General features: G+C 41.8%; 2 protein-coding genes across 4 annotated transcripts in view; one reads left to right on the top strand and one right to left on the bottom strand.

The window, feature by feature from the left end:
• CAMKMT (calmodulin-lysine N-methyltransferase) overlaps positions 1 to 2,181 on the bottom strand; it is a 406,998-nt gene extending 404,817 nt beyond the window's left edge. The window contains exon 1 of the mRNA XM_011978214.1: positions 1,912 to 2,181. Within this exon, the coding sequence (XP_011833604.1) occupies positions 1,912 to 2,175 (264 nt within the window). The 5' untranslated portion in view covers positions 2,176 to 2,181. The remainder of the gene's footprint in view (positions 1 to 1,911) is intronic.
• Positions 2,182 to 2,197: 16 nt separating this feature from the next.
• Positions 2,198 to 13,850, top strand: part of PREPL (prolyl endopeptidase-like) — a 50,819-nt gene continuing 39,166 nt past the window's right edge. Inside the window, exons 1-2 of one of the 3 annotated variants that reach the window (XM_011978207.1) lie at positions 2,256 to 2,535; positions 4,303 to 4,556. In XM_011978207.1, the coding sequence (XP_011833597.1) occupies positions 4,338 to 4,556 (219 nt within the window). In that variant the 5' untranslated portion in view covers positions 2,256 to 2,535; positions 4,303 to 4,337. Of the gene's footprint in view, positions 2,680 to 4,302; positions 4,557 to 13,850 lie in introns of all 3 variants that reach the window. The other 2 variants (XM_011978208.1, XM_011978209.1) reach the window with 2 other exon arrangements.

Here is a 13,850-nt window from a genome sequence, read left to right as displayed (position 1 = left end):
AAAAAAAAAAAAAAAAAAAAAAAAAAAAAAGAAGTCGGGGGGGGGGTGGTGGGCGCAGCAGGCACAGTGGCTCAGGCCTGTAATCCCAGCACTTTGGGAGGCAAGGCAGGTGAATCACCTGAAGTCAAGAGTTCGAGACCAGCCTGGCCAAAATGGCGAAACTCCGTCTCTACTAAAAATACAAAAATTAGCCGGGTGTGATGGTGAGCGCCTGTAATCCCAGTTACTCGGGAGGCTGAGTAAGGGAGAATTGCTTGAACCAGGGAGGCAGAGGCTGCAGTGAGTTAACATTGCACCACTGCACTCCCGCCCGGATGACATAGTAAGACTCTATATCAAAAACAAAACAAAACAAAACAAAAAAAACGGGAGGGGGCCGGGCACTGTGGCTCACGCCTATAATCCCAGCACTTTGGGAAGCCGAGGTGGGTGGATCACCTAAGGTCGGGAGTTCGAGACCAGCCTGACCAACATGGAGAAACCCCGTCTCTACTTTAAAAAAAAAAAAAAAAAAGCCATGTGTGGTGGTGCATGCCTGTAATCCCAGCTGCTAGGGAGACTGAAGAAGGAGAATAATTTGAACCCGGGAGGCGGAGGTTGCAATGAGCCGAGATGGCAGCCATTGCACTCCAGCCTGTGCAACAAGAGCGAAACTCCATCTCAAAAAAAAAAGCGGGGGGGTGCGAGGAGGAGGGTTGAGTCCAAGATCTCATTTCAGTGGTCACTATTAAAAACAAAAAAAAAATCAGATGTTTACTTTATTATAGGTACTTCCTATGATGATCTGTGAGGACATGCATTTTCTTATCCTGTAATACCATTTGTAACAATAGCAAAACCAGATCATTACTGGTCTGGAAAGACTGTCAATGCATCAGCAAACAAATTTTAATTAACTCTGATGATCTACTTAACTCATAACTCCAAAAGCACTAAAAGACCACTGTATGAAAAGGTGACTCAAGGCAACTGCAAACAAAGTGACCCTCAAAATACTAAAAGCACAATCTCAAGTAAAGTGGCAATAGCTGGGAAACTCTTCCAAACACAACTGTCAGAAATGGAAAAATGTCCTCCTGAGTAAAGCTTTAGGCAGAAAACTTCAGGCAGAGGCATAACACTGGTATGTAAAAACAATAACCAGACTTAAATTAACTTCAAGAAGTGAGCGAAGAATGTGAGTGATCATAAATCAGAACTTCCGTCAAGCTTGCACGAGAGAAGTTCTAAGTAACAGCAGAAACTTCGAAGTACCAGAAGATACCATCATTCAACAAACGAACACACTTTGACTAAACCACTTTGGACACGGAGAATCTCGCTGATCACTTCAAACTACAAGATAATCATTGAACTTTGAGACCTCGGTGGGAGAGGAGGTCAGCTCTTCCTACTCCTTGCACGCTCCGCTGTACGGAAGATGCCAAGGGAACGCGTGCCGCGTCTCAGTCCCGGCACAGTCAACCACGCTGGGCAAAAGACGGGGCCAGAGGGTGCAGAAGAACATCAGTAACTAGAACCAGGCTGGGAGTTAAGCTAGAAGAAACCTGGGGAAGGAAGCAAAACAGAAGCAGGAAAAGAGCAGTGGGGAGCGGCGGGCGCACCAGAGACTGGCGAGAAGGGGAAAAGTCCCCCAGACGCACAAAAATGTATAGAAGGGGTTCCTCTACTTCGATCTGAGTTTCCCAGGAGCTCAGCCTTGGCTGTCTTCCTCCTCATCCAACCCCACCTATTCCTGCTCTTGGATGGGACACTTAGGTGAAGCGAGGGGGAGCTTCGCAGGTGGCTCCTGGCAAACTGAGAAGGGACTCCCAGAACTGCCAAGAGGAAAGAGCTGCGAACGGTCGCTCCCCCGGTACGTGAGAGGGGAGTGACCAGAGGCAAAGGTGAGGCGAGCAGGTTCTCCCCTACCTGCCGCAGGAGCTTCCACCGGGCGGCTCCCAGGGGCGCCGAGACTACGGGCCCCCGAGTGGTGCAGCCAACTGCCGGACCGCCGCCCGCTGCTCTCGCAGTCTCACCGGCCCCAGCGTCCGCGACTCGCGACTCCATCTCACTGGAGCCTTCCATACCCTGAGGTGCCGCCACCGCAGCTCGTCCCCTGCCAGGACCTGCCAACTTCTTCCCTGTCAGGACCTGTGACGCCCGCCCCCCACCCCCCCGCAACGACCCAGGCATGCGCGCCCTCCCCGAATTCCGCATTTCCGGTACTCGCATCTCCTTGGCAACCAGGGCCGCGCTGTCACGTCATTGCACCATTTTGCTGGTAGCCATCTTGAGTGAGGGCGGACCAGAGGGTTAGAGAAATGTGGCAGGGTTACTGGAACGCTGTTCCTCATTGTCTTAGTCTTCTCTGCTTCATCTCGAGCTCAGAAGACTAGCAAAGAACAGAGAGTCTTACATATTTTGAGACTAAAGAACCCAGGAACGCCAGAAGAATCCTTGACCACAACAAAGATGGCGAAATCTGCCTGTTGCTCGTGGTAGACTGAGGTTACGTAGCTCGGCGTGCTGCAAACCAGCTCTAGGCGGCTCTGGGTAGGTTGTCGTTCTGTGGGCTGCGGAACGCAGACTTCGGCTGGACGTGCCTGCGGTGACATCTGCTCCTCTCTGAGAGCTTCAGGTTCTCCGGCCTGCCTTCACTGGTTTGTGTCCAGAGCCGGACTGATTCTCTCAATTTGCGTATGTATGGGGAGTGTACTGGTCTCTTCCCTTCTCCCCTTCCTCCCCACACCCAGCCACCCACCCCTCAGTCCCCAGGTCCTCGCTTTTTGACTCATGGCCCAGCACTGCGTGCGTGTCACCTGGTCCCTCTCCCTGTTGCATTCAGATCGCCTCATCCCTGGGGTGGAGAGTTGCATGGGGAAAACGAATAGGTTCTCCCGAGAACACCCGTTTATCTACCCCACCCCCATCCTAGCCTTGCATACTGTCTTCTCCTTGAGGATGAAGGATGGATAAAGGCTGTGGGGACGTGGTGATGTAGGACCTTTGCAGGCCCTTGTTATTCGGGTCTTTTTTCCCCTTTTTTTTTTACTAGTGTCGGCTAGTAAACTAGTGTTGCTTCTCTACCCCCAATCACCCATTATTTTGCTGCGACATGGAAAGGGATTAAAGGGGGCGGGGGCGTCGTAGCGCATCTGATCTATGGTAAATTTGACGCAGCCTTCTACCTTTGATACCAGGGGGTATTTTGTGGAAGACGTCCATAATGACGTTCAGCTGTGTGCAATAGACCTAGATTATTCCTGACGTAAATCACAGCAACTGCCATTTATTGAGTGGTCACTACGTGCCAGGCACTGTATGGTCTTAACATTAAACTGCCTCATTTTGTTTTTACAGCAACAACCCTAGAAGGTAAATGGTGTCATTTCATTTTTGCAGATAAGGAAACTGAGGCCCAGAGACACAGTTAAGTGTTGGAGCTAAGACCTCAACCCAGGTCTCTCTGACTCTTAACTACTTATTAGCTCTCAAGGTTAATAAAAGCTACCTCCTGACAAACCAGAGATGGCCTCACATTTTATTTGTGCATCTTGCAGGGTTTTTTTGTTGTTTTTAATTAAAGCACTAAATACCTTTTTAACGTTAAAATCCATAGTTGAGTTTTCCAATTTTTGGAACCAAAACAAATTGGAATTTTTGCTATATAGCTTACTGTCCAAGTGACCTGGAACAGTTGCTTAGAACCTCCCACAGCCACAGCTTGGCAACTTGTAAAATGTGCATTGTAGTATCTAATTTATCAAGTCCATATAAAATTTAAATTAGACAAGATAAAAGCACCTGGCACTTAGTTAACACTCAACAATAATTAATCTTCCCTCCCCCACCTTTATTAAATAATTAGGCTTTTCCAGTTTATCTTCCACATACATACCAAAGATATGTTCATAATTATGTAAGACCAAAGGCTTTTTACCTTTTACAGCCCTGAGTTCCTGAGATATCCCATTAAGTCTGTGTACTTATTTGCAAATTTTTATTTTGTTTCTTGTTTTGTTTTTTGTTTTAGTTTGCCCCTATGTGTGCCAGAATCAGTGCTGCATAGTTTGAGCCTGATAGGATTAATTTTACAAATGAGACATTTAAGTCACATCTGCCAAGAAGTATGATTTGAATGAAACTTTAACTTACACACGTTTTTAGATTTAGTTAGCCTAAGTTATCAGCTGTCTGAAGTTACTCATAACCTAAGCGGGGCATGGCCCTGAAAAGGAGCAATGAGAACTGCTGATCTTAGATACTCTGAGAACCCACTACTCTGTAATCATACCTATAAAATCATTCGTGTGCTGGCAGCCCCAAAAGGAGCATAAACCAGGGACTTTGGTATCATGCAGCAGAAGACCAAATTATTTCTCCAAGCTTTGAAGTATAGTATTCCTCACCTTGGAAAATGCATGCAGAAACAGCATTTGAATCACTATAACTTCGCTGGTCATTATTACAATAGAATAAAATTGAAAAAATATCACCTAACCAAGTGTCTTCAGAATAAACCCAAGATATCAGAGTTAGCAAGAAACATCCCAAGTCGGAGCTTCTCATGTAAGGTATGGACTGTTTAAGTTAACCTATTTGTAGGTCATTAAGATTAATTTTAGTTTAAAAATAAAGAATGGGTAGAACATCAGAGCTACTAATTTTCTCAGTAATTCTAACTTGATTTTTCAAATTTTCAAGTCTCAGTTGTCTCTAGTCAAATGTAAGTATATCCATCAAGGCAGGCAGATCACCTGAGGTCAGGAGTTCGAGACCAACCTGGCCAAATAGTAAAACCCTGTCTCTACTAAAAATACAAAAATTAATCGGGCGTCATGGCACCCACCTGTAATCCCAGCTAGTTGGGAGGCTGAGGCAGGAGAATCTCTTGAACCAGGGAGGCAGTGGTTGCGTTGAGCTGAGATCACACCACAGCACTCCAGCCTGGGTGACAGGGAGACTCTGTCTCAAAAAAAAAAAGAGTGTATACATATATTTGTAGGGCTCTAATGTAATATATAAAAATGTAGGTTTATATAAAATGATTCACCTCAGGACTTCCTTAGTATGCCTGCCAGTGCATTTCAAAGTATAATTCAGCCTTCTAAAATTTCAAGAACACTAAATTATAGCTCTTAATAAAATCTCATGATATGCCCATTGTTTTATGAATCACGAATCAGTACACTTCGGTAAAGGCCATGAATTGTGTTTTATTTCTCTGTAAAAAAATGAAAACCAGTCTTGCGTTTTTGACCACTTGAGTCCTTCAGGAAGACACTGTCGGAGTGTTGTACTTCTGCCAGACCCCAAGCTGTGGGCGTGAACTCAACCTTGAGGACCCGATTGCCCTTATATAGAGAGTGACCACGTGTCCACTTATGCCTGGGACAGCTCCAGCCTACACCTGTTGTCCCTGTGTAATTATTAATAGTGTCCGCTTTCCTCTCAAATATGTCCTGATTAGGATGGTAAATTATACGGTCATCCTACTTACTTGAGATTAAATTATCTAATTGTGCTGCTGCTGCTTTGACTTCCCTCTCCTACCTTTTACTTCTTGTGTTCCTTAGATGCCTTAATGATATTTGGGGGTGGTGTTCTTGCAATAATTTCACATATTTATGATTTTAATATATTTTTTATTTTTTTATTTTAATTTCTGGTTTTGTCGCATACTGATTCTTCTTTTAGTCTGTTTTGACTTCCTCCTTTCTTTGGATAAAATATATGTATAACAAAATTTTTCCACTTGATCCATTTTAAAGTATGCAATTCAGTGGCTTAGCATAATGCTTTCAAAGTTCATATGTGTTGTATGCATGTATCATAACTTCATTTCTTTTTATAGTTGAATAATACTCCTTTGTGTGTATAAACCACATTTTGTTTATCCATTCTTCTATTGATGGACACTTGGGCAGATTCTTCTCATTTTAGAAACTTTTTAATCTAATTTTACTCAGTTTTTCTAGTTTTTGTTCAATTTTTGCACTTATCTTAGCTGATACCTATTTGGGTGTTGTGTGTGTGTCTCTTTTGCTTTTGACTTTTTATATGTTAGCCCTCTAGTCTTCCTAGACTTTTACCCTTTATGTTTTAGTCTTTGAAATTCTTTTCCTTTTCATAGTGTCTTGCCTTAGTTTAGCACTTTCTTAATTACTCATTTAGAAATTCTTTATATCTTCCTTTTATTTCATTTTTGTGGTTTTTGTACATCTTTCCTACTTTAGAAAGAAAATTTTTAATTTCACCTATTGAACTAAATTTTGGACCTTTAGGTTATTTTATTTTGCATTGTGTTTAGAACATTTTGTCATGTTGTACTTTGTCTTAACTCTTAGTGTATAAATAGTAGGCAGGAATTACCATCAGAGTAACAGCTGTGATGTTAGCTCACATTCTAAATGGAAGGTTGACTATTTTTTCCCTCCATTTGTCCCTGAAGCAACTTTTCAGTTCTCTTTTATAGATTCCCACTACCTGGAAACTTTAACCTGACTCAGTGACTCCAAATATTCATAGTTCTTTTAGTAGTTCCTTTACCTGAGACAGTGATCCTGCTTTCGCATGTCATGTATCAACCATTCCCTCTATGAGAAATGATGTAATATAAAAGCCATGGTCTTCGTCTTCTTTGATGACTGAGACCTGGGGAAGCTTCATAAATGTCCCTGCAGCTGTGAAAACACCTGTAGACAAGAATGCACATTTCCTTCTTTCAGCAAGCATTCACTGAGTTCCAACTCTATCCGCTTTTATAGGGTGCAATAAAGTAGAAAAAGTAGTTAATGCTTTTATGTAAATTAAAATATATCTGTTTAAAGAGCTATTACCTAATATAAGTTAAGGAACAGAAAGTAGCAGGTGTAATGGGAATGCTAGAAGGCAAAAGATCTAGCCACGATTGGTGTGACTGTGAACTAATCAGGACTCTTAACCTTCCTGACTGAATAAAATAGGGAGTTCTGATCAGGCATAGTGGCTCACACCAGTAATACCAGAACACTGGGAGGCCAAGGTGAGCAGATTGTCCGAGCTCAGGAATTTGAGACCAGCCTTGGCAACATGGCAAAACCCCATCTCTACCAAAAAGACTAAAAATTAGCTGGGCATGGTGGCTCACGCCTGTAATCCCAGCTACTTTGAAGGCTGAGGTGGGAGGATTGATTGAGCCTTGGAGGTTGAGTCTGCAGTGAGGTTGAGGCACAGTAAGATTGTGCCACTGCATTTTAGCCTGGGTGACACAGGGATACCCTGTTAAAAAAAAAAAAAAAAAGCAACTTTCAACTTGTCATTCTCTGGAAAGTCTTCCAGGTGCTAAAATTTCATGATTCTATACCTCTGTCTTATTACCTTAGCAACAAATTACTGCCTATAAGTTTGGGGACTCTTCAGTATCAACTGCTGCAGTCTAACTGTATATCAGAAATCCTGGGGAGCTTTTTTAGAAATGCGGATTCCTGGATCTCACCTCACATCTGCATAATGAAAATCTCTATGGTTGAGGCCTACAGATCTGTTTTTTGTTTCTTTGTTTGAGACGGAGTCTTGCTTTGTCGCCCAGGCTGGAGTGCAATGGCGTGATCTCAGCTCACTGCAACCTCCGCCTCCTGGATTCAGGCAATTCTCCTGCCTCAGCTTCCAAGTAGCTGGGATTACGGGCGTCCACCACCATGCCCGGCTAATTTTTTTTTTGTATTTTTTAGTAGAGATGGGGTTTCACCATGTTGGTCAGGCTGGTCTTGAACTCCTGACTTCAGGTGATCCACCCACCTTGGCCTCCCAAAATGCTGGGATTACAGGCATGAGCCACCATGCCTGGCCCCAGATCTGTTTTTTTGAAGTTAGTAATTCTGGAACTCACAGCTTGACTGACAGTGGACCTGTATTTAGAAACTGGAAATGTTTGATGATCAAGTGTTGCTGATCTAAACCTTATTGAATTCATTCAGTTCTACAGTTCTTATTGACAAGTACCTCAGCTTTCCATTTTACATTAGCCAGATGGCAAGATGAACTTACTCCATTATACTTACAAGCCAGCTAGTGATATTCAAAGACTAGCATCCATCCAGATATCACATTTCTTTATCTTCCACATCATCCTGCTCTGCTCTGCCTACGAAAATAATTCCCAGAATCTTTAATAGTGATAATTTGAACAAGATACGAAAAAGAAATTGAATAATTAAAGAGAGAAGACTAAATCCTTTGGTCAAACATGTCATTTGCCTATTTCTATATAGAGATTAGCAGCTTCTGCAATAGTCTCATATACATACATACATATATACACACACATATATATACACACACATATATATACATGGTATCTTGTTTTGTTCTTAAATCAGTTTCCTCAGGTTGAAAAGCTCTTAAATAGATTGGTTGACAGTTGGCTTCTTCACTATGATCTGTGACTTGTAAGAACCACTGGTTATAACTAGTAAGTTCAAAACATTGTCAGGAAAGGAGGAGGAAAGAAAAATTTTAAAAGAAAACTCAGGAATGCCAGAAAGAAAAATAAATGGTAGTCTCATTAATTTTTCATAATAATTCATAATAATTCATTTCATAATAATTCATAATAATTCAGAGTGGGACTACCTTACAGGTACGACTTCATTATTAGTTACTTCTTCACATTCCATTTATTCTTTAACCTACTTGGGTCTGGCTTCCACTCCTTCCTTAAAACTTTTGTCAGTGTCACCCCAAGGTGTTACATATTTTAACCCAGTGGTTGTTTTTCTTTCATCCTCTTGAATAAGCTCTCTCAGCCAATTGGACATATTTGACCATTTCCTCCTTGGAAGACTCTTCTCCTTGGGCTTTATGACTCCACCTTTTTCTGACTTTTCTCTTACCTTAGAAGCTTATTGTCCTCCGTCTGCTTTTCAAACTTTTCCTCCATTTGACCTCTAAATTTGGAGGTTTCTCAGCACTTGGTCCTGGTCCTTTTTCTCTCTTTAATTTCTTCCTAAATAATCTTATCTATGGCCGTGGATTGAAGGGACATAGCAGCTACTGTCATCATCCCAGAATCCCCTCTGAGCTACACAGTATTTTGCTGCTTACGTAACAGTCTCCAGGTGGACGTTTCACTGACTTCTCAAACAAACTATCTACAATTGAACTTTACTTCTCCAGCCCCGATTCAGCTCTTCTTTATTTCATTGCTATTTACTCATTTGTTCAAGCTAGAACACTGCTGTCCTGCCATCATGTCCATTAACAGTGTATCCCTAACTAGCTTTGTGATCTTTGCCATGTCTCCATACCACCAAGTCTACTACTTTAATCAATTTGTCTCATCCAAACAATTCATAATCAGTAAATCACTAATTTGATGGTCTAGTTATAACCTAATGTTTATACACCCCAAATTATGTATACCATCATGTCATCATGTTTAACATATTTTCAGAAACATGTATTAACCAAAATATATATTGAATCTGTCCATATTTCTCCATCTCTACCATCATCACTCTAGCTATCTTTTACTTGGACCACTGGTAAAGACTCCTAACCAGGCTCTTGGCTTTCCCTCTTGTTCCTTTCCAACCCATTTTCCATATCATCAGAAAAATGATCTTAAAATATAAATTAAATCATGTCACTTCCCAAATTAAAACTTTCCAAAACTTATTACGGAAACTTTTATTACAGAAACTTAAAATCCAGTCTCCTAATCATGTCTCCTAAGGCCATGCACAATCTCACCCCTCTCTCATTTCATGCCAAATTGCCCCCATTTACTTTGGGTAGGCCTCAATGGTCATCTCCCAGATTGAAGAACATGACTCTTTCCCATCTATCTTAGGACCTTTGTGTACTATTCCTTAATCCTATTCACCACTACTTGATTAGTTCCTTCTCCTATTTTAGGTCTTGATTAAATGTTACCTGCTGAGAAGTTACTTTGGTTACTATGGTCAGAATTGCCCTTCTTAGGAGGTAACATTTAATCAAGATCTAAAGTAAGAGAAGGAATTAGGCAGAGGGAGCAGCATGTGTAAAAGCTCAGAAGTGAGGAGGACATCACTACAATTAGAAGAGCCAAAATGGTCAAAGATGGCCAGGCACGGTGGCTCATACCTGTAATCCCAGCACTTTGGGAGGCCGAGGCAGGTGGATCATTTGAGGTCAGGAATTCTGGACCAGCTTGGCCAACACGGTGAAACCATCTTAGTGAAACCATGGACTTATTTCACAGTCATGTATGTAACTTTACTGATATTCAGATCTTGTATCTTCTAAAAATACAAAAATTAGCCAGGCTTGGTGGTGTGCACCTATAACTCCAGCTACACAGGAGGCTGAGGCAGGAGAGGCTGAGGAAGGAGAATCACTTGAACCCAGGAGGCAGTGATTGCAGTGAGCCAAGATCGCACCACTGCACTCCAGCCTGGGCGACAGAGTGAGACTCTTGTCTCAAGAAAACAAACAAAACAAAATGGTCGAAGATGAGCCAAAAGAGACAAACTGGGCGGGATCATGTATAGGTAGTTTTGTATATCTTGCAAAAAGTTTGAGCTGGATCCTTTTAAACAATAGTATGTTATTGAAAAATGTCGGCACAATCAGATTTGCATTTTAGAAGAATCACTCTGACAGAATAGAGAATAAATTGGAAGTAGGAAGCCTTGTCGGAAACTCAGATGAGTGAAGATGAGAGTCTTTACAGGGTGATTGCTTTTTTTTTTTTGGAGACAGTGTCTCACTCTGTCACCCAGTCTGTAGTGCACTGGCACAGCCTCAGCTCACTGCAACCTCCCAGGCTCAAGTGATTCTCGTGCCTTAGCCTCCTGAGCAGCTGGGATTATAGGCATGTGCCACCACACCCAGCTAATTTTTTTATATTTTTAGTAGAGATAGGGTTTTGCCATGTTGGCTAGGCTGGTCTGGAACCCCAGCCTCAAGTGATGCACCTACCTCGGCTCTCGAAGTGCTGGGATTACAGGCGTGAGCCACCGCACCTGGCCCTGATTACATTTTATTTGAGACATCTTAATGGAAGACTAGAAGAACTTGAGTGATAATTCCTCATCTCTTTGGATTCTAAAATCCAAAAGCCTCTTAGAAAACAAACGATTTTTTTAACTGATTGGAGGATATTGAGAATGGGCAAAACCTGACCTAAACTGACACAAAGCTATTATGATCTTTATTTATCCCAATCAGTAGATGTTTAGCTCTAAAATGTTACTGCATTTGATTACAGAGTGTTGTTCCCCTGTAAACTGAGATAAAGTACCCAGTTAACATTCCAAAAATCTCAAAATTCTAAAACACATCTGGTTTATCTTTATGTTTCAGATGGACTTATTTCACAGTCATGTATGTAACCTTACTGATATTCAGATCTTAAGGATGAATAAGGCCAGGCGTGGTGTCTCACGCCTATAATCCTAGCACTTTGGGAGGCTGAGGCGGGTAGATCACCTGAGGTCAGGAGTTCGAGACCAGCCTGACCAACATGGCGGAACCCCATTGCTACTGAAAATACAAAAAAATTTAGCCAGGCCTGGTGGCACACACCTGTAATCCCAGCTACTGGGGAGGCTGAGGAAGGAGAATCACTTGAACCCGGAGGTGGAGATTGCAGTGATCCAAGATGGTGCCGCTGCACTCCAGCCTAGTGCAGTGGGAGCGAGACTCCATCTCAAAAAAAAAAAAAAAAAGATGAAGAAGTAGAAAGGATAAATGTAACTCACTAGTAAAGTGGAGATTTCAGTAGCAGTTGGATATTTGAGTCTGGAATTTGGGGAGAGTTGTTACATATGGATAGAAGTTGAAGCCATAGGAGTCATATCACTATATTTACCTCTCTGCTATTACTACATCATTTTAAACTTTTTCTGTCTCCCCATTATTTTGGGAGGTCCTTAAAGACAAGAATTTTATAATACACATCTTGCCAGCACATAACATAATGACTGCCACATCGTAGATAAGCAATAAGTGTTTATAGAATGAATTAATAGTTAATGCATTTTTTTTTTTCATATAACCATAAATTTTATTGCTAGAAAACATATCCCAGAAATCATCCCATCTGAGCTCTTTCTTTAGGCCTTTGATACTTTTTTTTTTTTTTTTTTTTTGGCAGGGCCTCACTCTGTTGCTCAGGCTGGAGTGCAGAGGCACAAACATGACTCACTGCAGCCTCAACCTCCTGGGCTCATGCTCTCTTACTGCCTTACCTCCCAAGCAACTGAGACCACAACCATGCCTAGCTAATTTTTTTATTTATTTTTATTTTTATTTTTTGGTGGAGACAGGGTCTCACTTTGTTTTGTGGGGTGGTCTCAAACTCCTAGGCTCAGGTAATCCTCCTGCCTCAGCCTCCCAGAGTGCTGGGATTACATGCGTGAGCCACCATGCCCAGCCCTATGACCCATTATGAGTTCATTTTGTTTACAGTGTAACGGATTGGGGTACAACTTTATTATTTTGCTTGTGGATATCCATTGTCTGAGCAACATTTGTTGAAAAGACTGTTCTTTTTCCATTGAATTGTCTTGGTATCCTTTCTGAAAATCAACTGACCATAAATTCGATGGTTTATTTCTGGACTCTAACTTTTATCTCATTTTTCTATATGTCTGTCCTTAGGCCAGTATTACACATTTAATTACTATAGCTTTGTAATAAGTTTATTTATTTATTTATTTATTTTTGAGACAGAGTCTCGCTCTGTTGCCCAGGTTGGAGTGCAGTGGTACCTTCTCAGGTCACTGCAACCTCTGCCTCCCAGATTCATGCAATTCTCCTGCCAAGGTCCCCTGAGTAGTTGGGATTACAGCTGCCTACCACCATGCCCAGCTAATTTTTTCTATTTTTAGTAGACACGGGGTTTCACCACGTTGACCAGGCTGGTCTCAAACTCCTGACCTCAGGGTAATCTACCCGACTTGGCCTGCCAAAGTGCTGGGATTATAGGCGTGAGCCCCTGCGCCCAGCCTATAATAAGTTTTAAAATCAGGAAGTATGTGAATTCTTTCTAAACAAATGAAGAAACTAAAGCCACAGAGTCTAAACTTAAGTAAGAAAACTAGTAGAGTCAGAAGTAGATGTAAGGTAGCCTAATTCACAGTACCTTTCCTTTTTTAATATCTTGTAGTACAAGTAGAGCATTCCTAATCCAAAATCCGAAATGCTCTAAAATCCAAAACTTTTTTTTTTTTTAAATAGAGACAGAGTCTTGCTGTGTTGCCCGGGTTGGTCTCAAGCTTCTGGGCTCAAGCAGTCCTCCTGCCTCAGCTTCCATAAGTACTGGGATTACAGGCGTGAGCTGCCACTCTTGGCCAGTGAGCATCTTTTCTTATGTTTATTGATCCTGTTGGGTTTTCTTCTTGAATGCCTATTCTTTTCTTTTGATCATTTTTTTTTATTATACTTTAAGTTCTAGGGTACATGTGCACAACGTGCAGGTTTGTTACATATGTGTACATGTGCCATGTTGGTGTGCTGCACCCATTAACTCGTCATTTACATTAGATATATCTCCTAATGCTATCCCTCCCCTGTCCCCCCATCCCACAACAGGCCCCGGTGTGTGATGTTCCCCTTCCTGTGTCCAAGTGTTCTCATTGTTCATTTCCCACCTATGAGTGAGAACATGCGGTGTTTAGTTTTCTGTTCTTGTGATAGTTTGCTGAGAATGATGATTTCCAACTGCATCCGTGTCCCTACAAAGGTCATGAACTCATCCTTTTTTATGGCTGTGTAGTATTCTATGGTGTATATGTGCCACGTTAATCCAGTCTGTCATTGATGGACATTTGGGTTGGTTCCAAGTCTTTGCTATTGTGAATAGTGCTGCAGTAAACATATGTGTGCATGTGTCTTTATAG

This window comes from Mandrillus leucophaeus, unplaced genomic scaffold, assembly GCF_000951045.1.
Source record: "Mandrillus leucophaeus isolate KB7577 unplaced genomic scaffold, Mleu.le_1.0 Scaffold190, whole genome shotgun sequence".
NCBI lineage: Eukaryota > Metazoa > Chordata > Mammalia > Primates > Cercopithecidae > Mandrillus > Mandrillus leucophaeus.
The sequence above is the reverse complement of the archived record's forward strand: the minus strand, read 5'-3'. Positions and strand labels throughout refer to the sequence as shown.